Here is a 27,282-nt window from a genome sequence, read left to right as displayed (position 1 = left end):
AAAAAATGACATTCTTACTTAGTATTTTTGTCTTGTTTTCAGTAGAAATATCTAAAAATTCTTAAATCTAAATGTATTTTCTTGATGAGCAAAATGACCTAAGAAAATAATACTAGTTTTTACACAAAAAATATACAATTTAAGTGAATTTGTGCTTAAAACAAGCAAAAATATCTGCCAATGGAGTGAGAAAATTTTACTTGAATTAAGTGTTTAAGAAAAAAAAAAATTCTCACCCCATTGGCAGATAATTTTGTTTGTTTTAAGTACAATTTCACTTAAATTGTATATTATTTGTCTTAAAACTAGACTTATTTACTTAGGTCATTTTGCTCATACAGAAAATCATGTTAATTTAAGAATTTTTAGATATTTCTACTGAAAACAAGACACAAATACTAAGTAAGAAAGTCATTTTTTTGCAGTGTATACTCTTATTGTAGTGTTATGTTGACTGTTGTGGCACATGTTTAACTATACATTTTTATGTCAAACTAGTAACTCTCTTATCTAGTCCTGGGGTTTATTATTTTGTCTTAAATTAGAAAAAGTTTATTTCATTTATGCAATTAATAGATGTTTTTATCCAAAATTAATTTATACAGCAGATGACTCTGGACCAGAGTTTCTGACTTTGGCACGGATTTGGCCCGGAGTCGTCTGCTTTCTGCACTTTGAAAATCTAAACTTTTTCCAATTTAAGACCAAAATACTAAACAACAGGAGTAGATAAGAGAGTTACTAGTTTTCACATAAAAATGTATAGTTAAACATATGCCAGTGAGAGTGTGTTTTCTGGGAATCAAATCCAGAGCCTTTTGCACTGCTAATGCAATGCTGTACAAACTGAGCTACAGGAACATCAGAATTAGATTAGGCTGTAAAGATTAAACTCAGTCTACAGTCCAGCAGTCTTACAATATAGGCCAATATATCCATGCACATACCTCTACACAACTTATTTTACCTCGTAAGACCTGGATGTCTACATACGTGGTTATCACATTTTTTGTTGTTTGCACCATAATACTTAATTCTGTGTAACAGGAACCTGTTGTACACAAATGTGGACAATTACACTGCTTCATGTTCAATGAAAAATATTTGGTTATTATATTTATTGGTTATTTTCTAAGTTTGGGCCTTAGGAGGTTAAATCCTTATTTTAAAATACAACACTAATAGCAGAGAATTGTGAGCACTTGCTGTCTCAAACATTTTTAGCATGAACTGAAATAACCAATCTAATCAGTCTTCACAAGCCTACTAATCTGACTGGGTATAGAAGAGATTTACATTTTAAAATACTGACTGTAAATTAAAGTTGCACCTGCCAAAAGTATAATAAATACTGCACATCTGTGTCATCTGGAGTGGTCATGCTATTTTGAACCTAAAGGACATCATTACATTACAGTATAGAAAATATTACAGAGAAAATACTACATGGAGTGACTGCTGAAAATCTGGGGGTCCCTTATACATAATAAAGTATAAAGTTAACTGGATGTTAGTGTAACCATCACATCACAGTTGTTTTAACATAGACAAAATTAGATTTAAAATTTAAGATTTATTATTATTATTATTATTATTAAAAACAACAAAGTTGTTACTGCTATATATGTAAAGATATGGGTAAATGCAATAACAGCTGTTATTGCATACAGTAAATAGCATACAGTATCTGAAATTAATATTTAGGGTGTAGTTTTATAGTGAGGCATTCCTTTCTATGTGGCCAATAGCAGTATAGGACATAAATAATTTATATAGCTCATGAATTATTTTGTGTTGTAGAGAATATAGGGTGTTTTTTCCTGAAGCGGCTAGGTAATGCAGGACAGCAGTATCTCTCATATCTTTCTGTGAGGTGCTTGGTGTTAAAAGAGTGATTTATTTTAGTTCCTGCTCAATGGGAGAAGAGGACACCCTCTTCTGTTATAAATAACCCGATGCCATACGACCCTCACCACACATCTTTCTCCAGGGGTTCAAACACGCTGCGAGTAACAAACTCCTGTCTTGCAGCTCTTGGGTGTGGTTGGGTTTCTCTGAAAATCTTTGGAAGTCTTATTAGGCTCGTACTAAGTTCCAGTGGTTAATTCATAAGGTTCTTATACAGTACTGTATGCCGAGAAGTTTTTAATGCTGCTGACCCATACGTATTTCTAAATAAAGATGAGGCAGGGATGTCTTGGGACAAATTATAAGAGATGCCATTAAGCAAATACTCATCTGTTGTCTCGTATCATATTTGTAATAGAGTTTAACTTTGTCCGAGTTATCTTTGTCATGGGCCAATATTGTTGCCACTAAATCAAACGTCAGAAATAAACACAGCATTCTGTTATTAGTGTGACACTGAAACGCTGCCAAAATGGGTTATGTTTATATCTGTTGTTGGTAGCTGTTCACATTACGTCCTGCTGTATTTCTATTTTGGTTTTATTGATGCCACAGAAACTGGTAGAAAAGCTCAACCCCAAAGCATAATGCTAGCAATTGGTTCAATTCCAAGACTTTTACTGATTAAATATTTACATTAAATGTACATTGTAAGGCACTTATATAAAAAAGTATCAGCCGAATAAATACGTGTAAAGGTGTTCCTGTAGCTCAGTTGGCTAAGCAATGTGTCAGCAGACTACAAAGGTTATGGGTTCGATCCCAATGAACACACATACTGATTAAAATGTATACACTGAATGTTGCTTTAGATTAAACACTGCAAAAAATTATTTTCAAGAAAGAAAATTCTTAGTATTTTTGTCTTGATTTCAGTAAAAATATCTAAGAATTCTTAAATTAAGATGCTTTTTCTTGATAAGCAAAACGACTAAATAAAATTTAAGTGATTTTGTGCATAAAACAAGCAAAAAAATCTTCCAATGGGGGAAGCAAATTTTTCTTGAATGTAGTGTCTTGAAAAATGTTCAAGATTTTTTGCTTACCCCATTTGCAGATTTTTGTGCTTGTTTTATGCACAAAATCACTTAACTTTGATATTTTTGGTCTAAAAACTAGACTTATTTTCTTGGGTTGTTTTGCTCACCAAGAAAAGCATCTTAATTTAAGAATTGTTTGATATTTTTACTGAAAACAAGACTCTCTTACTTAGCGTTTTATCTTGTTTTCAGTACAAATTTAAAAAAATTGTTAAATTAAGATGTATTTTCTTGATGATCAAAATGAGCTAAGAAAAAAGGTCTAGTTTTTAGACACATTATATCAAATTTAAGTGAATTTGTGCTTAAAACAAGCAAAATATCTGCCAATGGGCTGAGAAACAAATCTAAAAATAAGTTTAAGTTTTTCTTATAAGCTTAATTCAAGAAAAAAATGGCAGATTTTTTTCTTGTTTTAAGCACAAATTCACTTAAAATGTTTTTTTTTGTCTAAAAACTAGACTTATTTTCTTAGGGCATTTTGCTTATCAAGAAAATTAATCTTGATTTAAGAATTTTTAGATATTTGTAATGAAAACAAGACAAAAATACTAAGAAAGTAATTTTTGCAGTGAACCTAATGGGTAAATGGATTCGATGTCTTTTAATTTTATTGTAAACAGCAATAAATCATTACTGTACAAAAATATTTTATTTGTAAATACTCGCCTGTCCTATAGTTTATTGTGAGGCTTTAAGTCTTTAATATAGGTGAATTTCCCTAAAAAGTTTAAAAACTTTGGCTCTTTGGTTATCTTCACTGTAAAAAATTCATTGTTGCACTTAATTTTTTTAAGTTTAAAATTATTTTCTTGCTTTAGTTATTTCAACCTTATTTTAAAAATGTATAGCAACTCCCCACTAGTCAAGAAAGTTGAAATTAATTGTAATTTCAAGTTCATTCAACTTAAAAATGTAAGTGCAACAAGGAATTTTTACAGTGAATCACATCTCACTCAAGACAAAATTTACCATATTTCCCAAAAATATGAAATATGAATATTATATTTTCAAATAAATATCAATGTGTGAGATTCTCATTAAAAATTTCTAAATAAAATTATTCTCTATTTACAGAACGGCTCATGCCAAAACCAAAGGAGAAGCCGCAGACCAGGCTGCAATAGCAGCTAACAACGAGTCTAGCATCGCCCGTGTGGTTGCCAGAGAGCTTTCTCCCTCTTTTTATCAACCAGGTTGGTGGATATCTTTATATTTTGCCAAATATATATATCTACCTTTGTGTTCATCAGAAAAAAATACAGGTGTACAACAACATAAGGATGAGAAAATAATAACAGAATTTTCATTTTTGGATGAACTATTCCTTTAATGTCCGCATGGCTTTTTGCTCCCACAGGCTAAAAGAGTCTAAAACAAATCAATTGATAAGATTTATTTATGCAAACTAAGAAAAACGCATCATATAAAAGCCATGGGGACCCAAATAACACAGCAGTAACAATATCATTTATTGTCCCTGTATTCTAATGCACATGTGTCTCTCTTGTGTGTCTCAGGTCCAGAGTATCTGAAAAAGCGAGCCCTGCAGGAGGTTGCAGAGAGTAATGAGAACATTGACACAGAGATGCACGAGCCTGTGATAGCTGAGAATTCAGCACCAACACCCACAGATAGCCTTTTAATGCATGAGATGGAAAACCTGAGACCAAGCTCCACCTTGGCACGCACCCCTTCACCCACTCCCGCCATTGTCACTCAGGGCTCTAGCAAGGAAGGTCCACATCTGCTGAGCCCTGGTAACTGGAACGGAGAAAAGACCAGCAGAGGTAGCAGTCAAGCAGGTAGCAGGCCGAACAGTAGACCCAGTACACCATCCTTTAACCCTGCCGCTCCACCCATCGTCCCAGAGGAGCGTGCTCCATCCCGGACCCCCAGCATCAAAGCCGAACAGGGTTCTGATTTGGAAATTAAAGCCCTGCAAAAAATTGACTCTGAGACGAAGGCAGCCGAACCTGCCCCGTTAAGAACCAGCCTTGTCATCTCCACCGACGATGAAGAACCGCCTCGCCCTCCCTCCAAGCTGCTGTCCAAAGCGGCCCCGCCAGAACGAAAGTCAGCCGAAGTCAAACGTAAAGCTGAAACAAGGGAGCTCGTAAATGAGCTTCCAGCCTCTGTGACGGAAAGCAAGCCTCACTCCAGGACGGAGTTAAGGGAGGAGAAGAAAGTAACCCACAAAGTGGAGTCTAAACCTTCGCTGAAACGAGAACCGAGCCCTGCCCCAAAAGCTGCACCAAAACCTGAGCCCAAGCTAGTGCCGAAACCAGAACCTAAACCTGTGGTCAAGCCGGTTGCTAAACCAGTTGCCAAAGTGGAGCTCAAAAATGAGATGAGGCAGAGGTCAATGGTGAAATCCCCCAGTGAAACTTCACAGGAGTCCGTGGAGCTGGATGAGGTACGGAAAACTATTTAAAATACTTTAGTGTTTTGCGAGATTAGTATAGTATTCAACAGGAAGAATCACAGATGATATCGGTGAATTGTTTCTCCTACACATCAATGACTCTAAACTAGGGGTGCACCGTGTAATGCTGATATACACTAATAATACGTGGCCGATAACTATTCTGAATCGCACAGCCGATAATGTTCACAGCTATTTCACGTACTATGGGTTTTGATCAGCAAGTCCTTATCAGGGTGTATTGATCAACCGTGCAAATGCGCGTTTTCTAGATGAATGAATTTGAATGAATTACGGTGAATTTATGGTGAAATCCCGGCACATACGAACGCCAGGGGGCGCTCTCATGCAGAAACTCCCTTTGTGCAACAGAAGAAGTAGCATTACAAACGCTATTCCAGGAAATGTCTACATGAATATTTATACTCTGTTCTTCAAATTGTTTCAGGTATTTCCATGATAACAAAGAATATTATGAATGCTTTTTATTTAGCGAGTGTTGCTTTTTTAAATGCACGTTATAAACGACTCCGACTCATAAGGATTTTAGATTGATAAGGACTTCCTACTGACCAAATGCCTTAGTATACGCACAAGCTGTGCATAAAACAAAGAATCGCTGCCTTGTGATTCAAAATCGATTTCAGACAGGCATTTTTAATGGGACACGCGATTGAATCGTTAAATCCCTAGTCCTTATCGATCTGAAATCACTGTTAGTTTGAGTCATTTATAACATGCATTTGAAAAAGCAACTCTCGTCAAACGTAATCATTATACATATTCTTTATTATCATAAAAATACCTGAAAAGGTTTGAAGAACAGCAATATAAATATATCGTTAAGCCATTTCCTGAAGCTGCGTGTCATAGCCATAGATATGTATAAAGGCTAGATGTCTTACGGCGGAGTCTCTAATGTCATCACCTGGCGGCCATCTTACCCCAGACAGCTCGCTCACTCGTAGCATTGAGTTTAATGGTGCAGGTACTTTTAAATGACCATAACTTGCTGAATTTTCTACCGATTTTCAAATGGTTTGGTTTTTTACTTGTTTCATGATTTTTTTTTGTATAAGTATGCAGTGTCATAGGTACATCTTTGACGTTTATAACAAACCAAACCGTTTGGAAATTGGTAAAAAATTCAGCAAGTTACGGTCATTTAAAAGTACCTGCATTGTTAAAACTCAATGCTACGAGTGAGCGAGCGCCCTGTGGTAAGATGGCCGCCAAAATGCGGACGTTCCACTCAATTGGCCAGCAGCGCGGGCGAGACATGTGTGCTGCGTCCGAAACCGCCTACTTCATACTATATAGTACACGAAAAGCAGTATGCGAGGCGAGTAGTATGTCCGAATACATAGTATTCGAAAAACAGTATGCGAAAAGTACCCGGATGACCTACTACTTCAGGTTAGATTTTGCAGTGTGCATACGATGGACACTTCACTATCCCATGATGCCCCGGGAGAGGAGTTATCCAACAAAGAAGAAGAGGCATGCAGTTGTTTTCGCGCTGAAATGACATGACGACGAGGTATGTTACGTGATGTAGCAACATGGTGGATGTAGTACGTCCGAATCTCATTCATACTACCAGGATTCATACTATAGTACCTACTGTTTTAACGGCAAGTAAGTAGGTACTTCATCTTATTCAGTACCATGCGGTTTCGGACGCAGCCCTAGCCTTTATACATATCTATGGTCATAGCTGCGTGTGTGGTTCTTCGTCTACAGCGCATATTGAGTTTCTGCACGAGAGACCCCCTGGCTTTTGGATGACGTGGCATTTCACCGTAATTCAATGAGAAGCATAGCAAGCATCATCGGGCGAAATATTGGTGCACCCCTACTCTAAACAAATGAAAACTTTCTTAAACTTTTGCTTAAACGGAAATTTCACCCCAAAATAAAAACGTGTCATTATTGACTCACTCTCATGTTGTTACAAACCTGTATTAATTTCTTTGTTCTGATGAACACAAAGGAAGATATTCTGGGGAATGTTTGTAACCAAACCGATCAATGACTTCCAGTAGTATTATTTTTTCCTACTATGGAAGTCAATGGGGCCCCTGATCGGTCACAATCCTATTGGCTCATGCTATTGAGTAATTCATAACTCAAAACAGACTCTGAGCAGGTCAGAGATTGGGTTTCTTGGCCTCCTCAAGTCCTTTGAATGCATTTCTTGGCCTTGGCTCGAGTTTCTTGCATTTTCACAATCAGGCATATCTAAGACTGAGCCTCAAAATGACAAATTCTCACCTTCAGAAAGCCCCTTGTGTTACCTAAAAAGCCCAGTATTACACTGGATCACAGTGACACCTTGTGGCTAGGATACATGCTGTTCAGCTGTTCATATAACCTCAAACATACTATATAATTGCATTTAGTGTCCAAAGTAGTTATTTTTTCTGCTGTCAAACTTTGTTACCAGGTAGAGTAGCAGTGTTGACAGTCATGCGTGTGTGTTTGTTCTGATACATAGTGTCAACACTGTTACTCTACCTTGGTAACAGAGTTTGACGGTAACAGAGTTGACAGACAATATTACATTGTTATTGCCTGTAACATCTTGTGATCCATGACAATGAGTACCAAATTATTAAAATAATTAAAAATTTAACCATCTGAAAAATTAATGACCAAATGCTGCAATTATATAATCACCCATTCCAAAACCCTTAAAATGACCTTTACATGTGTAAATGTAACTATTTCATTCATCGAATGGTGCATATGAAATTAAGAGGGATTTTGGATGGATTTATAATGTGATATAGCGATAAGTTAAAATTTTGTTTTTTTTTACTTTTTTTAACCTAAAGGTAAATTTTCCTTTAAACACCAGCATTAACGCAGTATTGTTGTTTATTATAAAGCTTGACAAAATGGAAACTAACAGACTGTCTGTTCTCAGGGGCCGAACACAGTTATGATCTGCATGGTTATATTCCTGAACATTGGTCTGGCCATTCTGTTCGTTCACATTTTGTCTTGAGGCGACAAAGCCTTAGGTAAGCTGCATCTCATCATTAGATCAAATTTTCATTTATTGCATTTATGGGGTGGTTTCCCCGTACAGGGATTAGACTAGTCCTAGACTAAAATAAATGTAAGAGCTGTCCAAACTTAAAAAACTTGTACTGACATATCTTAAAATACATTGTTTTGCCTCAAAATGCACGGATGTAATGTTTGTAGTAAGGCATGTTTGTTAAAACTAGTTATATTTCCTTATTAAACTAAGGCCAAGTCCTACTTTAAGCCAATCCTTGTCCAGGAAACCACCCCTATATGTTTTAGTGTGTTTTATGTAGTTCATAACACTGACAGGCCTTCAGAAGACACATGCTACGAAGTAATTTTTTGTTTTACCTTGTGACTCTGTGGATACTATCACACCTTTTTCTAGCCAAAACCACCCAGGTGAAAGAATGTAGCTGTGAGGATGCGGCGCGCTCCATTAGCAGCTCTGTTGTTGTGATATCGAGTTTCAGAAAAGCCCTCCTGAGCTACTCTAAAGATGGCCGCCATCTGCAGTTGGACTGAGCGAATCAAACCATCAGTACGTCTCAATGTCTGACTGTGAGAGAGTAAAGCATTTGTACACATTTGCTTTGTAAGGCACCGAATTTTACAGTTCTGTCAACTAAGTTTGTTTGTCAGTAGAGAAAAATAAATGGAATAATCTGCTATAAGGGCTTACTTATGTTGTCTACTTTCACAATCACATATCGAGTAGTGCAGGATGTAATTTGGTATATAATATTCATATTTGGAGAATAAACATAAATACAGTGACTTTATGAAGTGGGTGAATCATTTTTCTTTTATTTACTTTGGTATAAAGAAATCCACCAGTATATTTTTTATCTAGTTTTATCAAATTCAAGTTTGGGAGGAACATTTCATGTAATTCAACCAATCAGTGCAAAGAGGTTTCTCTATTTAGCCGTCCTTCACCTATGTCCCGTCACAGCATCCCTCCTCCACCCCATTACCTTACTCTCTGGGTTTTGAGCTCAGAGCCCTCCCCTCGCACAGCACACCAAAAATGCTTTATTTCATATTTGATTACATGTAATGCAAACTTGTGAAGTGTCTTAAAATGTCCCCTCTGTAATAAAGAGCATCCTTACTGTAAAATGAAGATATAACATTAAAGCCTACAAATATTTTCTACAATGAAAGCATAAGTTGTACAGTATTCACTAATTTGAATACTTTGCTCTAATGACGATTGTTATGAAAGTATTGTGTTTTCTGCAAAGATAGCACAAGCAACCCTCTAAAGATCTGATGGGTCACCAATTTTTGGGCTGAGAATTTTTAAACAGAAGTCTGAAAAAACATAATTTACTGAATACAACATGACAAATAGGAAAAATTATCATGTCTAACCGAGTGTTTTACTGTGAATTTGTGACAGATTGTGTCATGCTTGAATTTCATTAGCGTTTTTCTGCCTATATCAGAAATACCGCATCCATTTGATTTTAAAATGTTTAAGCCGGGTTGTGCAACAAATGTACGTGTCTGAAATTTTATATGCATGTGTGCACATTTGTTGTGTTTTTTGTACATTTCTAAATTATGAGCTTTTCCGCACAAATGTTCTGAAAATGCACATTACAAAGCTTTATATAATACATATTAGAATAGTAAAGGTTACCTCATACGTGTAAAGAGATTATAAATAATGATACTGGTCTTACAAACAGTAAAAAATCTCACATTTTTCAAATTGTTATTTAGTGAATAAAGGGATATTATTTTAAATTAAGCAAATCCTAATGCATTTATTCGGCAGAGCTATATATATATATATATATATATATATATATATATATATATATATATATATATATATATATATATATATATATATATATATATATATATATATATATATATATATATGTATGTATGTATGTATGTATGTATGTATATATATATAATTTAGTTTAGATACTCCCAAGTGATACAGTTGCATGTTGACACTGTTGCATGTACTAGCTTTAAAATCTTTAGACTGTTTTAGTGTTTTTTCACAAGTTTGCTACATGGTTTTTTCAGGATGGCAAAAAAGCTACATGACTTTTGGGGAGAGAATTGTAGATCAAGCAATACAAATACAAATGATTCATTGTTTCTGTAATTTAATTTGCAAATGCAGTACATTTTGCTTATTAAAAAGAAAAACAGTCAGCATGTTTGATACATTTCATGACTTATTTGATGCTTTCTTCATTGCAAGTTCCTTCATGTCAGCTGTATTTTGTTAAGAGTATACCCAGCACAACATGGAAATAATAAATTCACTACAAACTACAAACATTAATTCAAATAAATTTTTTTTAACTGCAACACTCATTTCTTGACTTTTCTTAACTTACAACCTATCGTTGTAACTAGTGATGCACCGATGTATCGGCCGCCGATATTTATCGGCCGTTTTTTGATGAATTTGAAACCACGGCATATCGGCAATAGCACGAGAAAGGCCGATATCGATTGTTTATTAATTAACTGCATAAAGAAATCCATTATATGTAAAAAATGAGTTAATGATGTTAATAAAATAAATGCTGAATAGCAAACACCACCTTTGAAGGTTGTCATGCTGTCTTATTATATTTTTTAGCTTAATTTGTGTCTCTCTTATTATGTTGGTAAGTTGAATGTTAATTAGATCCAATCCATGTTCAGTAATAATAATTTGATGCAGAAAAATACTAGCTAATAGACCAACTGTATAGTATTGTATACAAGTGTTTAATATCGGTATCAGCATCAGTATCGGCCAGAAGTTGTCTGTCTAAATCGGTATCGGCCTAAAAAATCCTATCGGTGCATCCCTAGTTGTAACCTTACATATCGAAGAATTATCTGTAGTTTGACCAATTTCCCTACTGATCACTTAAATACTTGAGACTTGGCTACTGTTAATATTGTGACATATGTCCAAGGAGAGGCAAACAAGGGAGAACAAAGAATATATATTTAAACTCCACCTGTCCCCCAGTCTGACATATCCTCCCCAACAGGGTCTGAATGCCAAGACCAATTTAGATTAGGGTGGTGAAGTGGTCTCTCAGTGTCTCTTACCCTGGTACACTGCAAGTACATTCACTTGCATTAACTAGCGGCTCTTTTGCCAATCCTTCAACAATACTATTAAGTAATGGCATAAGCGGACACCAATCCAACCAACATTTACACTGCAACACTGCCTTCTAGATTTAATACTTCAAACAGGCAGCTCTTATTTGCCTAGGCCTTACAGAACAATGTAGGTATTCTATAAACCCATGTAATATGGGCTTTTTCTAAGCAAACCAATAATCAAATAGTTCTTGGTCAAGACATTGTATGGGCCTAGAAACAATTATGGAAACTGGTCAAATAAACTTGACATCCAGGATTCTATCATTTGTCATATTATGATATTTTTGACTCACTCACAATGTTCTTTGCAATCAAAGTTAATGACAAAAAACGCAACAAACATGTTTGCTAAACTTGTGTGGACTAATTGTAGTTTTGAAAATTCAACAAGTCATGTTATACAATGGTCATTGTTAAAAACACCCTACAAGCCATAGGTGTCTCAAAATGACACACAGACAGTTTACAAGCAATACAAACTTTATTAGCATAAAAGTAAGTATGAGCTTTTATCAAGTTGAAGAATAAAAAGAACAGGTAAAAGTGACATACAGGAAACATTCAAGAAACAACAGGAGAAAACCTAATATTCTTCCCCCTCTTCCTCCCCTTCCACACTCTCAGCTCCAACCTCCTCATAATCTTTCTCCAGGGCAGCCATGTCCTCTCTGGCCTCTGAGAACTCTCCCTCCTCCATACCCTCACCCACATACCAGTGAACAAAAGCACGCTTGGCATACATCAGATCAAACTTATGATCCAGACGAGCCCAGGCCTCAGCAATAGCTGTGGTGTTGCTCAGCATGCACACGGCCCTCTGTACTTTAGCCAGATCACCGCCTGGAACCACAGTGGGTGGCTGGTAGTTAATACCAACCTTGAAACCAGTTGGGCACCAGTCCACAAACTGGATGGAACGCTTTGTCTTAATGGCAGCAATTGCAGCATTCACATCTTTGGGCACCACGTCGCCACGGTACAGCAGACAGCAAGCCATGTACTTGCCGTGACGTGGGTCGCATTTCACCATCTGATTGGCTGGCTCAAAGCAAGCATTAGTGATTTCAGAAACAGAGAGCTGCTCATGATAAGCCTTCTCTGCGGAGATCACTGGGGCGTATGTAGCCAATGGGAAGTGAATACGAGGGTAGGGCACCAAGTTGGTCTGGAACTCGGTAAGATCGACATTGAGGGCACCATCAAACCTGAGAGAGGCTGTGATGGAGGACACAATCTGACTGATCAACCGGTTAAGGTTGGTGTAGGAAGGACGCTCGATATCGAGATTCCTACGGCAGATATCATAAATGGCCTCATTGTCTACCATGAAGGCACAGTCAGAGTGCTCTAGGGTGGTGTGGGTGGTGAGAATGGCATTGTAGGGTTCGACCACAGCAGTAGAGACTTGGGGAGCTGGGTAGATGGAGAACTCCAGTTTGGACTTCTTGCCATAGTCAACAGAGAGGCGCTCCATCAGCAGAGAGGTGAAACCAGAACCGGTTCCACCACCAAAGCTGTGGAAGACCAAGAAACCCTGGAGGCCTGTGCACTGGTCAGCCTGAAGAGCAATATTAAAGGTAATGATTAACCAACAAATTTAAATCAACCACTAGTTAAAATCAAAATAGATTGTAATCATTTGAGGTTTAATTAAAAACCTACCAGTTTGCGAATCCTGTCCAATACCAGATCAATAAGCTCCTTCCCAATGGTGTAGTGACCACGAGCGTAATTATTAGCAGCATCTTCCTTTCCTGTGATGAGCTGCTCGGGGTGGAACAGCTGACGGTAAGTTCCAGAGCGAACCTCATCTAGATAGATGGATCATGATTAATAACAAACTCAATGACAGAATTTATTAAACTATTTAAAAAAAGGGTGCGCCTCTTACCAATGACAGTGGGCTCCAGATCTACAAACACAGCTCTGGGTACGTGCTTTCCTGCTCCAGTCTCACTGAAAAAGGTGTTGAAGGAATCATCACCTCCACCAATGGTCTTATCACTGGGCATCTGGCCATCCGGCTGAATGCCATGCTCAAGACAATAGAGCTCCCAGCATGCATTGCCGATCTGGACACCAGCCTGACCAACGTGCACAGAGATACACTCACGCTGCAAAGAAGAGCAAAAAATAAAAACATTTAAAAATCTGTTTAGCACTCATACAAGTAGATTAGATTTATAAATCTTTTAAATACTTTTAAATGTCTTAGTGCAAACTTTTAAAACTCTGTAAAACAACAGACTCTCTCTACATTAATGGCATAGTGTTTAAACAAAGCAGTTATATTATTAGAAGCACATGTCTTTGTATTAAAGAACCACAGACAAAAAAATGCCTGAGATGCAAATCAAAACCCCGGACCACACAAACAGCTGATGACACGGATCAGGTCTCACTGCAGAGATGTGCCCCTCTTCTATTGTTTCACTAAAGGGTGTAGCCTGTGAGCTTCCGGTTTGTGTCACTTTGTGTTAAGTGTTATGAAATAATGATCATAGTAGTCTATTATTTAAAACAACTTGATTTCATGTTAAGCAAAATATAGATTAATTTCTCAATGTTAAGATGAAACGAGACCAGAATTGCATTTAACAGCTTTTGTGTAACTGTAAAATGTACTCTAAAATAATACATCCCTCAACAAAGTGATGACATGGATTTTTAAACAAAGGGGCATCTGGGCCTGTTCGGTCAATTTAGCCCATTACCCACACTTGAAAAATGAAAAACACCACATCTCAGTTTTAGACCGGTCACACTCATAAAAACCTGACCTAACCCAGGCTTGGTAATGAGAAACCCGTTAACCCAATGAAACCTCCTGACACAACGGTACTGGAATTTCATCTTTTCACCACATAACACGTGCTCCTGACTCACTTCCGGTGCCGGTAGCTGTCCTCGCACACAGAAATGACTTGCACAATCATTGGAACAAAGGAAGATAGCTCTACAGTTACACATCCTCTTCAAGCTTGAAACGTGCTTTTTTATCGATACGTTTTTAACCAAGAAGAAAGCGGGATCATTTTTCATAAGCCTCCTGTACGTTTTCTTATCATTTTTAGAAATACGTGCGTTTTCTTAAATATATTTTTTTTAAATATTTAATTCAAGTATTATTTTTGTCTTACGAAATAATGCTTTATATGGATGGTTACGGTATGCCATTTTTCAAATAATAAATTCAAACACGAGTAAAAATAACGGTACCTAACCAACTGATAATATAACGTACGTTATGTCTTATTAAAATGTAACATTATAAAAAAATAGAAAAAAATAAAAAAACATGTATAACAACATAATATTAATTAAACCGTTTAAATGCAAGTTACGATCAAAAATATCACCGAAAACGTATTATTACCAATAGCTCATCACATCACTTTTAAAAGATACATAAAACAGATATCATAACGTTACTTACCATATTTGTAAAATTGGGAGTTCCGAGAGATGAAGAAAGAGGAAGGTTTTTAGTAATGCACTCTCACAGGTTGACTTTTATGAGTCTGGTGAGAGAAAGAAGTGGTCCAAAATGCGGGGTGTGAATATTTATACGTCTCCAGTCAGTCGTCACCAGGGCGGGGCGCGCGAGAAGAGACGTTTCACTTCTTGACGCATCGCTATTGGTCCATCTGAGACATCGCCGCACCCCATTGGCTGATTCTGGATTTTGAACAATAATTTCAGTGTCAAGAGGAGGGATGAACTTGAGTAAAAACGGCTGTTAGTCATGTCAATTTAACTAGTTAGTAGCCCTTAAAATAAAATAAAAACATTTAAAATGAAACTACATTTTTTTTTTTATTAATGATTATTAAAGTAATGGTTTTCTTTTACTGCTAATTAATTGCGTTTTTGTCTTTAATGTTTATGAATAACATTGGGTGTGATGCGCTTAATTATGAGCATTTTAGCAACTTTATTAACAGTTTAATGTAATTAAATGTATTGTACAGTACCTGTTAAACAAGTCTTTATATTTTTTCTCAATATTGAAGCATTGAGTTCATTAATCATAGACTTGGAGTGATGAGACTTTGGCGGGCTGTAATGATTGTAATCTTCGTAAAATATTATGTTCCACTCCTCTACTTTGCATTCTTAAAGGAAACAAGATTATATTTCATAACATTTGCATGATATGTTATATCTGTAAGGCCTACAAACAACCATATTGTTATGTTACTGTAATAAAGAGATCTAATCTGTTATACAACAGAACATCAACTGAATAAATTACTTTTCATCATACTCAATACATGTGATTATGACAAAAATGCTCAAACTGTAACTTTATTCTGGTTAAAGTTTAAGAAATGGATGGAGGTTTGTTCATACCACATCTCCACTTCCACTTCCTTTTATTACTGGCCTTTAAAAAACTTTATTTACCCTGGCAAAATGAAATTTATGTATATTTCCAGAATATATAATCAGTGTATAGCAGGGCTGGAAATTAGGGAGAACGCTGGGGGACAGAATCCAGGGAGCGAGTATCTGGGGAGAATGGTGTTCCACCTCAAACTGGTTAGTTTTTTTTGAAAAGGGATTGAAAAAGAATTATATTTAAACAACTTAATAGCATTTAATTATAACTTGCAAGTTTTTTTTATTGCAACTATTATTTTATAATGCATCATCAAGCTTTTCACATGACACTTCAGTGGCTTTGTATGACAAATTTTTCTGTTTTATTTCAGATTTTCCCTCTTATTTTAAATATCCATTAACTAAATTTCCAAAATAATTTACCTTTAACCTTAGGACAAATTTATTGTTATGTTGTTAAATGTTTGTGTGACTTAAATACTCAAGAAAACACAGGTGTAAACGAAACAAAAAACTAAATTTAATGTTATGTTATTTTAAACCATCTAACAAATCATCTTAAATCCCCCCCAACTAGAGTCCCGCATTGAATTTCTGCCATTTCCAGCCCTGAGTATATAGTGTTGTGTGTGTTAATATATTTAAATATACAACAATTTAAAAGATGACACAAATTATTAAGATTGAAAAGGAGCTTTATTTGTTCAGAGATGTAACAATGTCATTTGTATTTGTTGTGAGGTTTTATTTTGTACTGGCCGACTTTCTTAGATCATGATTTTCTAATATTCCTCTCCTTCCTCCTCTCCTTCACCCTCAACTGAATCAACACCAACCTCCTCATAATCTTTCTCCAGGGCAGCCATGTCCTCTCTAGCCTCTGAGAACTCTCCCTCCTCCATACCCTCACCCACATACCAGTGAACAAAAGCACGCTTGGCATACATCAGATCAAACTTATGATCCAGACGAGCCCAGGCCTCAGCAATAGCTGTGGTGTTGCTCAGCATGCACACAGCCCTCTGTACTTTAGCCAGATCACCGCCTGGAACCACAGTGGGTGGCTGGTAGTTGATACCAACCTTGAAACCAGTTGGGCACCAGTCCACAAACTGGATGGTGCGCTTGGTCTTAATGGTGGCAATTGCAGCATTCACATCTTTGGGTACCACATCGCCACGGTAAAGCAAACAGCAAGCCATGTACTTGCCGTGACGTGGGTCGCATTTCACCATCTGATTGGCTGGCTCAAAGCAAGCATTAGTGATTTCAGAAACAGAGAGCTGCTCATGGTAAGCCTTCTCTGCGGAGATCACTGGGGCGTATGTAGCCAATGGGAAGTGAATACGAGGGTAGGGCACCAAGTTGGTCTGGAACTCGGTAAGATCGACATTGAGGGCACCATCAAACCTGAGAGAGGCTGTGATGGAGGACACAATCTGTCCGATGAGCCTGTTGAGGTTGGTGTAAGTAGGACGCTCGATATCGAGATTCCTACGGCAGATATCATAAATGGCCTCATTGTCTACCATGAAGGCACAGTCAGAGTGCTCTAGTGTGGTGTGGGTGGTCAAAATGGAGTTGTAGGGTTCGACCACAGCAGTAGAGACTTGAGGGGCTGGGTAGATGGAGAACTCTAGTTTGGACTTTTTGCCATAGTCAACAGAGAGGCGCTCCATCAGCAGAGAGGTGAAGCCAGAACCGGTTCCACCACCAAAGCTGTGGAAGACCAAGAAACCTTGGAGGCCTGTGCACTGGTCAGCCTGAAAAAGAAATAGTTTTGTTCAGAAACTCTTAACATATATCCTTATTGTATTATTGTATAGTGTGTGGCTACTGCTACCTACCAGTTTGCGAATCCTGTCCAGTACCAAATCAATGATTTCTTTACCGATGGTGTAGTGGCCACGAGCGTAGTTATTAGCAGCATCTTCCTTTCCTGTGATGAGCTGCTCGGGGTGAAACAGCTGACGGTAAGTTCCAGTGCGAACCTCATCTAGACAGACAGATCATAAATATTTTAAAGAGGGCTTAATGACAGAATTTATTAAAATTATGGAAAATAATGTGTCCACCTCTTACCAATTACAGTGGGCTCCAGATCTACAAACACAGCCCTGGGTACGTGCTTTCCTGCTCCAGTTTCACTGAAGAAGGTGTTGAAGGAATCATCACCTCCACCAATGGTCTTGTCACTGGGCATCTGGCCATCCGGCTGAATGCCATGCTCAAGACAATAGAGCTCCCAGCATGCATTGCCGATCTGGACACCAGCCTGACCAACGTGGATAGAGATACACTCACGCTGTGGAGAAAAAGAGCAAAAGTTAAAAATCTAATGACACTGAAATGACACTATGTGAATGAGAACAAGTAAATGTCACTCAAGTAAATGTCAGAGGAAGTGATCACATAACACCCACAGCTAATCTACAGTTTGCTGGCATTAACCATCAGGCGCATTAGGGATGCAGCATACACCAGCATTAATATTTAATGACGTCACCCACAGCCATGAAAAGCGAAACGGTTTCTAAAATTGGTATCGCGCGGTTCGTTCCGAAATTATTTCGGTTTTAACTGTATTCTGAGTTCAATATGAATTTGCGACAGACAAAAAGGACCACATCCTTTGGGAGGCGCTGGATCTCATTTTTTCCAATGATTCAATGTGACACTGAACCGGACAGCGTGGAGCAGGTTACACCCAGATCATGCGGCTCCAGGCTCTTTATTGTCTCGTCCCGTCGTTCATCACATATATAAAAAAACTTTTTGGGTTGAAATTTTGATACCTAAAAGTATATATTTACAGATTCAAAAACTACTGATGCGCTAAATATACGTTTAGTCTTGATCTGTCCATTTTTACCGCAGTAGCTAAATCATCCCCACCATGTCCCTGATATTTTAACGACATCAAATCTGAATAATTTACGATACCAAATGAGCATTTATGGATGTGATGAACACGCATACAGATTTTCTTGTGTCTAAATATATATTTCTCCATTATTTATGTTATCACCTGAATATTGAAAGCATACTCAAAGCGTACAGTATCAGATACAGTACACTTTCAATTTTAATATTAATCAATTATTTCGATAAAAAGGCAATATTTAGTTTGATAAATTAAGCTCACCATTGTTTCTGGTTATGTTGCTCGGCCGGGTGAGAAAAATGTCTTCGCGGTGAGATCTCACAGTTCGACAACTAAGGGGTCGATGTAAGAGAATAACGTATTAACGGTCTAACCTCACTTTTATATGAGCGTTGCCCTGGCGACTACGTTTACCGCATTCTATTGGTAAAACGCGCAGTGTCCCGCCCAATACGGAAAACTTGAACCATTCCTATTGGCTGTAAGCAATATCAGGGCTGTCAGACACCTCCCAGAACCTCACCCAGTTGCACCGAAAAGCTGAATAACGTTTCTTATGCATGCATTTTTAATAAGACTTCATTGATGTTTAATCACATTTTGTGTTCATTTTGTGATCGACTGTCACATTAGGATTGTTTCTTTATCAGCATGCAAGAAATGAGAACGCTATATGTTGTTGCACCTCAGCCTCAGTACCAAAAAACATCAGAATACAATTCTCAATAATTTTTAAGATATATATGTTTAAGAGTAAACGGTTTACACCTGTTACATGATAACCGGTTATGCACCAGCATCTCTGTGTAACATGATCAAGCTATTCTCCATCTGCTCTCTTTGATACCTTCTGTCCTTCCCAAGAGCATTTTTTCATCGTTTTTTTCTTGCTTAGGAAAAACTGCAATATGAGCAAAACAATATGTTATTGTCATCTAGCAGATTTTTTATTGTGAATTGATAAAAGGACACAATATAACATTTTGTTAAGTCATGTGTATAGGATGAAATGACCCAGCATAGCTGTGGATGTGTACAGGCCTGGGACTAACAGACACCCAACCCCCCCCCCAAGCCATCTTCCTGGGCACCATCCGTTGCTAGGCAATGAATAATGGAGTTGCTTGGATACTAACCAGTATCCTGGATATAATACACAAAACCACATTAACTGCCATTATTTATAGATCACATGGCCCTGCCTGAATAGCAGAGCTCAGGGGGAGGATGCAGCTGGCCCAGCAGGGAATAAGGGGTGGACCTTCATTTAACACCCACTCCTCCATCTGTCCGTATTTTGTGTATTCCAGTGTATCCCAGTGTGTTCTGTCATCCAAGATCTTATAAAGACAGGTGCTCACAAGCCTGGTTCCTGGGTTTGCCTGTATTTATAGCATCATGTATTTAATATATATTAAATATAGCTTTGAATTACTGATATGATGCAATCACTGTTAGGCCATATGTGGGTGATTCTCACGAAAACTTGGTTTTAAAAATGTCAAGCATGAAAATGTAAAAATTGCTTAAATTTACTTTGTTTCCCACCAGACATTGAAAAACAAAGTCTGGAGTAAATGGGAACATTAATTTAAACACTTTTACTTATCATTTAACACTTTTTGTAACATAATAAAAAAAATTAGTCCTAAAAAATCTCATTACCGCAACAGTCAGAAACCATCAACACTGACATATTTTCAAAATGACATGACAAACCTAAAAGAACATAATTTGGAGATTCTGCACATGCATTTAAAATCAAAGTATTATGCTTCTATTAATTAAATTAACATTTAATAAGCATCTGTTGCGGTAATGATAATCAAAATGTCGTGTAAGCATTCTGACAAGACAATATTTCAAATTAACTGTAAAAAAATGATCTTACCTGGTAGCCATCTTGAAGTAACTGGTCCATGTGCTTGGTCACTCAAAATCAAACTTTATTAAAATTCTGTATGTGTGCTTAAACTGTTCTCAAAAAGTGTTGCGGAGGATGAGAACATCAGGCATGGACACATCATTTTCCTAATTTTTCTTCATTATTATTATACATGAATATACAGTAAATATTTTTTCTGTCATCTAAAGTAGTAGCAAAACATCCATTTATTTTTTTTCAAAATATTTTTGTGTTAATTTGATTAAATTACAACATAAAGCATGTTCAAACACAGCCGGACACATTGCGGTAATGAGAATTTCAGCAGAAAATGAGATAAAATTGACAAATTATAAATTCTTATGTTGAAATCACACATTGTGCAAGTTAGAACACAGTATTGTGTTAATTCTGATGCTTTTTAATATTACTATATTACACATTTTATAGCTAAAATCATTAGTGCCGTGGTGTTTCAATGGTTTTGTGAGAATCACCCAACTTATTGTATATTAATCACGCAATTACAATAATCTTTATAAGTTTTATTAAAAAGTTAATAGAGGTTTCTAGTAATAAGATCTGTTGTAGTCGCATAATACCAGTAAAAGCAGTACATAATAAAATGTTTGTATTTCAGAATGTGATGTGTAAATAGTACAATGTATTCTTAATTGTAATGTGTATATTTATATAATATATTTATAACATCAATATATTGTCTGAGCCACACTAGGGTGTATGACCCTGACTCAGATATGCCATGTTAATTTTTAGGCATGGCTGTACTTGCTTTGTTTCTGTTAACGTAAATTTTGTTTTACAAGCGTATTTGAGTAATGCACATTAAAAATAAATACTCTATAGCTATTTAGTGCTGTTATTATGGGTTATATCATCAGTAAGATTGAGCCAAAAAAGGGATCAAATCAAAATATTTTGTTTACCAGAAACACTGATCCATTTTATGTTATCCATTTTAGTTTATTTTACTCTTAATAGGCTTGTTGCTAACATAGAAATGTAATACTGGCAGTAAATTTGGTCATATCATTTTGTAGTTTCACTTTCATATCCATCAAGTAGCCTACTTTGAAACAGACTGCATTTCTGTTGCCTTATATGCATACTGTCCAATTTTGCCAATACTGCTGTGCACAACTCATTAAGTCAAAAACTAAAAATCATTATTTTAAGCATGCGCGCGCGCACACACACACACACACACACACACACACACACACACACACACACACACACAGTCAGGCACAATACGGGGTACAATTCCATAGATGCAATGGTTTTTATACTGTAAAAACTGTATATTTTATTCTTCTACCCCAGTCCCTGAACCCAACCATCACAAAAACCTGTTGGCAGTCTTTAATTTATGAAAAAGTACCATTTAGTATGTTTTTTAAGCCGTTCTGTTTACTGGGACACAGGAAGTGTAAACCATGTTTATTGCATTATAAACAAGTCATTATACACTATTCATGTCCCTGTAAATGACGTATAGGCCTACCAACCCCCTTCCTCCACATGTATGTTCAATTATATTTAAATTCATGTTAACGGGAGAGGAAGATAACAATCCTGATAATTACCTTCATGTTATCCTTACAGCTATATTCTGAATTTGGCCAGTATAACCAAAGAGAGGTTGCATTATTTATTGGCATTAATCTCATTTTTAAAAGGGACTGGTGAAAATGCACAAGCTATAAGTGTACTTGTTAATTTCAAAAAGGTACAGGCAGACAGGGATTCAACTAAAATCCTGTTTTTTCACCTAACAGCAAAATCAGTCAGAATGCATTCACAGACGACTGCAAGCATTTCATTTAAAAAGCAAAGCCCATGACTCATCTACTATGTAGTTAAAGACTGACATTAGTACACACAGTGGATGGCAGAGGTTTACATCCAACGTTTGCTCACCGATGGCAACTGCACACAGCTCTGACCCACCCATCCTATTCTCATAGCGACAGCTGTGAGAATTCCCTGCAGAGATCCAGCCAATCTGACACTTCCAGTGGAATGCTTGTCTAATTTCCTGATAAGCAAAATGAACACGTTAAGATTAATAGCTGTCTTTTTAACTTTTTAAGATTTTATGTAACGTTCGATGAAATGGATGGGCAAAATTACATATATGAGATTATACACTTAAAGCCATAACCAAACGGCCTTAAATACCAAAGATAGCTTTGTGGGGAAACGTGTAGGCAAGGCTAACTATTGTGTTGAGACATTCAGACCCTTAGGAATGTGCATTCATGGGTATGTTTTAGCCTGACAGTTTGTGGAAAGGAAACAGTGATAAATGTGAAAAGCTCCCTGACACTGACAGGAGAGAGAGAGATAGAGAGAGAGAGAGAGAGAGAGAGAGAGAGAGAGAGAGAGAGAGAGAGAGAGAGAGAGAGAGAGAGAGAGAGATCACGTGATATATAAGATGACATCATTCCAACAAAATCTAGGACACAGAGGGAGGAGAGGGAGCAAACAGGACAGTGGGAGGGTTGTGGTACCATGAAACACTGAGCCCTGTCTGATAGCATCTACCGTGCGACTGCATTTACATTCGGCTATTTTACATGCATACACTCAAAAAACATTTATTTAATGTGGTAAAATCTATAAATACCAGTCAAAAATATACAACATTTCTTAATTTACTCGACTACGTTAGGTTGCATCAAACAAACAATGGTAGAAATAGCCTGGTGGAAAAGCATTAAACATTAACCAAATAATAAATGCACTCCTTTCTTTGATGTTATCACTGCTCAAATTTCCTTTTACATGAAACATCTCCCAAACCTCTACGGTATTACACCTTATCTATGAAAATGCTAATCAGATTTCCCAATGTATTCCAAAAATCATGAGACACTGGAAACACCTCATTAACACTACACACCACTATAATCTTCTGCTGGTTTGAAGATGGGTAATTATTTAAGCATGGGTAATCGTTTTTTAAATCTCTGGCACATACCAAGCACTAAAAAAAACAACGAACGCATCAATCGTTAAAGCAACCTAACATTTGCATTTTACTGATTTATATCGGTTAGTACCGAGCGACTGCTTGTGGCATTTTAATCTCCACTCCGTTGATCCTTCCTTATTCTGACGTCAGAGGCTGGCTCCTCCCCCTCAACAGAGTACCTCAATCTTGAGCGGAATACATTCAGTATTCACAACAATAAAGAAATTTGCTGCCACTTGATTCTCGCCACATCGCTTCATCCCCTCCAGAACAATGGTGAGTATTTTTTTTTCTATTTTTAAAGTCGAAAGATATTGTAATAATGCCGCTACAGTTATTTCACCTATAAATTTGCATGCGGTTTAATCCTCTTTCGCTCTTTTTCAAAGCGGCTTCAAAGCTTTATCTTTGTCGTTGAGCGCGCGCCTGTCCTTAAAATGGAGGCAAAGCGCGCGACGTGACGCCGTGCACAGATTCTTAATTTTAAATATAAAATGTATTTATTTTTTGGTCAAACGGTTTATGGTCAAAAAGGTTTTAGATTGTCAATGCATTTGCACTACGCGCATCCATCCATCCATCCATCCATTCATTCATAACGGTGCCATGGGAAAAGGGTTATATAACGTTACGCGTTGTTTGGCAAATATCGTTAAGATTAACGTGACTTTGCTTTATTCGTTTTGCATAAAGTCTTTTTCTCTGTGTGATTATTAATTGGTAATACAGATACATTTTACACGTCTAAAATCCTTAGGAGTCCATACACCTGTTCTGCACATGCATCTCCTAAACAATTTAACATAACCCAATGACATTTTTAAAATGTGCATTGAAATTTTTCATTTTTATATCGATTAAATATATTTAAAAAAACGAACAAACTGTAAATTACTTATTTATGTGATCTGCGTTATTTTACTGTAGCATTAACAGCGCAACGTAACATTAGTTATAAATCAGCATGTATCACAACAAATGATGCTTTCAAACGAAAATGCATGAGATAACTTAAAGATAAATTCAAAAAATTGTCACTATTCCGTCGTCATCAAAGATTGAGCGAGAATTTTCTTGAGATTTGCATCCTCCCCTCCTCCCATGCGCAGTGGGAGTAAACTGGGTGGGGACTGCAGCTGCCCGCAGAAGCTCATGTCTGGCCTGCAGCAAATTACTGCATTTCTATTCCTGTTCACAGTCACAGCTGTTATTGTCTCCAGTGCAATTTACATGAAACTCTTTCATGCATTGTATTATTTTATTGAGATTATATATCTGTTATGTAATATAAAATGTATTACAAAAGATTATTTTTTTAAATTCATTTGCCATTGAGATGAAATAATTGAAAAGATAAATAAATGAGGATTAAGTAGAGGAGGAAGCTTGTCAGCGCTTTTATTGTTCGTTTTTAATGTCTAGTAAGACACGGTCTGGTAAGCTGGTGCTTTATGGGTGGGGCATGTGCCTGTTCCGCTGCGTACCCTGAATAAAGAGAACTGGCTTCTTTGTTCTTCCTTTTTGGTGACCTACAACGATTTGTTCACTTTTTGTATGCCTGGATTATAAATAAATATGAAGCATTTTATTACAGTGCATTCATCATTAAAAAAGCAGGCCTTTGAAGCACATTTTTTATTTCAGTCGTATGCCTTTTGTTTGGCCTGAATTAATAAATGCATGCAGATGTCACTACAGAAGAAACTGTAGGGGTGTCTTTGTGAGCATCTTTGAGAACCGTCAAAGCATTTGGTTAATAATAAAAACATTTTCTTTTAAATAGCGTGAGTGCATCTCCATCCACGTTGGTCAGGCTGGTGTCCAGATCGGCAATGCATGCTGGGAGCTCTATTGTCTTGAGCATGGCATTCAGCCGGATGGCCAGATGCCCAGTGACAAGACCATTGGTGGAGGTGATGATTCCTTCAACACCTTCTTCAGTGAAACTGGAGCAGGAAAGCATGTACCCCGAGCTGTGTTTGTAGATCTGGAGCCCACTGTCATTGGTAAGAGGCGGACACATTATTTTATATCATTTAATAAATTTTGGCTCTATTTAAAATATTTATGATCTGTCTGTCTAGATGAGGTTCGCACTGGAACTTACCGTCAGCTGTTTCACCCCGAGCAGCTCATCACAGGAAAGGAAGATGCTGCTAATAACTACGCTCGTGGCCACTACACCATCGGTAAAGAAATCATTGATCTGGTACTGGACAGGATTCGCAAACTGGTAGGTAGCAGTAGCCACACACTATACAATAATACAATAAGTATATATGTTAAGAGTTTCTGAACAAAACTATTTCTTTTTCAGGCTGACCAGTGCACAGGCCTCCAAGGGTTCTTGGTCTTCCACAGCTTTGGTGGTGGAACCGGTTCTGGCTTCACCTCTCTGCTGATGGAGCGCCTCTCTGTTGACTATGGCAAGAAGTCCAAACTAGAGTTCTCCATCTACCCGGCCCCTCAAGTCTCCACTGCTGTGGTCGAGCCCTACAACTCCATTCTGACCACCCACACCACACTAGAGCACTCTGACTGTGCCTTCATGGTAGACAATGAGGCCATTTATGATATCTGCCGTAGGAATCTCGATATCGAGCGTCCTACTTACACCAACCTTAACAGGTTGATCAGTCAGATTGTGTCCTCCATCACAGCCTCTCTCAGGTTTGATGGTGCCCTCAATGTCGATCTTACCGAGTTCCAGACCAACTTGGTGCCCTACCCTCGTATTCACTTCCCATTGGCTACATACGCCCCAGTGATCTCCGCAGAGAAGGCTTATCATGAGCAGCTCTCTGTTGCTGAAATCACCAACGCTTGCTTCGAGCCAGCCAATCAGATGGTGAAATGCGACCCACGTCACGGCAAGTACATGGCTTGCTGTTTGCTGTACCGTGGCGACGTGGTGCCCAAAGATGTGAACGCTGCAATTGCCACCATTAAGACCAAGCGCACCATCCAGTTTGTGGACTGGTGCCCAACTGGTTTCAAGGTTGGTATCAACTACCAGCCACCCACTGTGGTTCCAGGCGGTGATCTGGCTAAAGTACAGAGGGCCGTGTGCATGCTGAGCAACACCACAGCTATTGCTGAGGCCTGGGCTCGTCTGGATCATAAGTTTGATCTGATGTACGCCAAGCGTGCTTTTGTTCACTGGTATGTGGGTGAGGGTATGGAGGAGGGAGAGTTTTCAGAGGCCAGAGAGGACATGGCTGCCCTGGAGAAAGATTATGAGGAGGTTGGTGTCGATTCAATTGAGGGTGAAGGAGAGGAGGAAGGAGAGGAATATTAAAATGTTGAGTAAATGTCTGACGGGTACACGGTAGACCGCTAATTTACACACGATATACATAAGGTATTAAGTGTAAAGTCTACTCATAAATATTAGAGACAAACTCTTGATCTGTTGTTGTTGCGTTGTGATGGCCAGTATGATTATTATTTGTGGAATTTGCTTGCCAAATTATGAATTGTGATGGAATAAATTGATGGTGATGTTAAAAACTGTTCTGTGTGCCACTTTTTTTGTTTGAAGGAATTCTGGGAATTCATAAGAAGAGGTAATCTGCTTACTTTTAAATTTTAACCACTCTTAACCAGGATAAAGGAAAG

General features: G+C 37.5%; 4 protein-coding genes across 4 annotated transcripts in view; 2 read left to right on the top strand and 2 right to left on the bottom strand.

The window, feature by feature from the left end:
* Positions 1–10,752, top strand: part of jph2 (junctophilin 2) — a 29,750-nt gene extending 18,998 nt beyond the window's left edge. Inside the window, exons 3-6 of the mRNA XM_065285339.1 lie at positions 4,026–4,144; positions 4,469–5,364; positions 8,303–8,399; positions 8,798–10,752. Of these exons, the coding sequence (XP_065141411.1) occupies positions 4,026–4,144; positions 4,469–5,364; positions 8,303–8,383 (1,096 nt within the window). The 3' untranslated portion in view covers positions 8,384–8,399; positions 8,798–10,752. The remainder of the gene's footprint in view (positions 1–4,025; positions 4,145–4,468; positions 5,365–8,302; positions 8,400–8,797) is intronic.
* On the bottom strand, positions 10,528–15,149 carry LOC135775275 (tubulin alpha chain-like). Its single transcript, XM_065285345.1, has 4 exons — positions 14,990–15,149; positions 13,445–13,667; positions 13,216–13,364; positions 10,528–13,111 (listed from the first exon to the last, which is right to left on the bottom strand). Exons 1-4 carry the CDS (start codon positions 14,990–14,992, stop codon positions 12,137–12,139), a joined length of 1,350 nt encoding a protein of 449 aa, XP_065141417.1. The 5' UTR covers positions 14,993–15,149; the 3' UTR covers positions 10,528–12,136.
* Positions 15,150–16,571: 1,422 nt separating this feature from the next.
* Positions 16,572–19,202, bottom strand: LOC135775274 (tubulin alpha-1A chain). Its single transcript, XM_065285344.1, has 4 exons — positions 19,043–19,202; positions 17,980–18,202; positions 17,745–17,893; positions 16,572–17,660 (listed from the first exon to the last, which is right to left on the bottom strand). Exons 1-4 carry the CDS (start codon positions 19,043–19,045, stop codon positions 16,680–16,682), a joined length of 1,356 nt encoding a protein of 451 aa, XP_065141416.1. The 5' UTR covers positions 19,046–19,202; the 3' UTR covers positions 16,572–16,679.
* Positions 19,203–23,790: 4,588 nt separating this feature from the next.
* On the top strand, positions 23,791–27,176 carry tuba1c (tubulin, alpha 1c). Its single transcript, XM_065285343.1, has 4 exons — positions 23,791–23,940; positions 25,448–25,670; positions 25,749–25,897; positions 25,982–27,176. Exons 1-4 carry the CDS (start codon positions 23,938–23,940, stop codon positions 26,960–26,962), a joined length of 1,356 nt encoding a protein of 451 aa, XP_065141415.1. The 5' UTR covers positions 23,791–23,937; the 3' UTR covers positions 26,963–27,176.
* The last annotated feature ends 106 nt before the right edge of the window (positions 27,177–27,282 follow it).

This window comes from Paramisgurnus dabryanus, chromosome 21, assembly GCF_030506205.2.
Source record: "Paramisgurnus dabryanus chromosome 21, PD_genome_1.1, whole genome shotgun sequence".
NCBI classification, from domain to species: domain Eukaryota; kingdom Metazoa; phylum Chordata; class Actinopteri; order Cypriniformes; family Cobitidae; genus Paramisgurnus; species Paramisgurnus dabryanus.
The sequence above is the reverse complement of the archived record's forward strand: the minus strand, read 5'-3'. Positions and strand labels throughout refer to the sequence as shown.

Excerpts from the sequence above, each read along its gene's own strand:
- LOC135775274 (XM_065285344.1), bottom strand. Across the intron at positions 17,894-17,979 it reads TCTGGAGCCCACTGTAATTG|ATGAGGTTCGCACTGGAACT; the intron begins GTAAGAGGTGGA and ends CTGTCTGTCTAG. Across the intron at positions 17,661-17,744 it reads TGGACAGGATTCGCAAACTG|GCTGACCAGTGCACAGGCCT; the intron begins GTAGGTAGCAGT and ends TTTCTTTTTCAG.
- LOC135775275 (XM_065285345.1), bottom strand. Across the intron at positions 13,365-13,444 it reads TCTGGAGCCCACTGTCATTG|ATGAGGTTCGCTCTGGAACT; the intron begins GTAAGAGGCGCA and ends CCATCTATCTAG. Across the intron at positions 13,112-13,215 it reads TGGACAGGATTCGCAAACTG|GCTGACCAGTGCACAGGCCT; the intron begins GTAGGTTTTTAA and ends ATTGCTCTTCAG.
- tuba1c (XM_065285343.1), top strand. Across the intron at positions 25,671-25,748 it reads TCTGGAGCCCACTGTCATTG|ATGAGGTTCGCACTGGAACT; the intron begins GTAAGAGGCGGA and ends CTGTCTGTCTAG. Across the intron at positions 25,898-25,981 it reads TGGACAGGATTCGCAAACTG|GCTGACCAGTGCACAGGCCT; the intron begins GTAGGTAGCAGT and ends TTTCTTTTTCAG.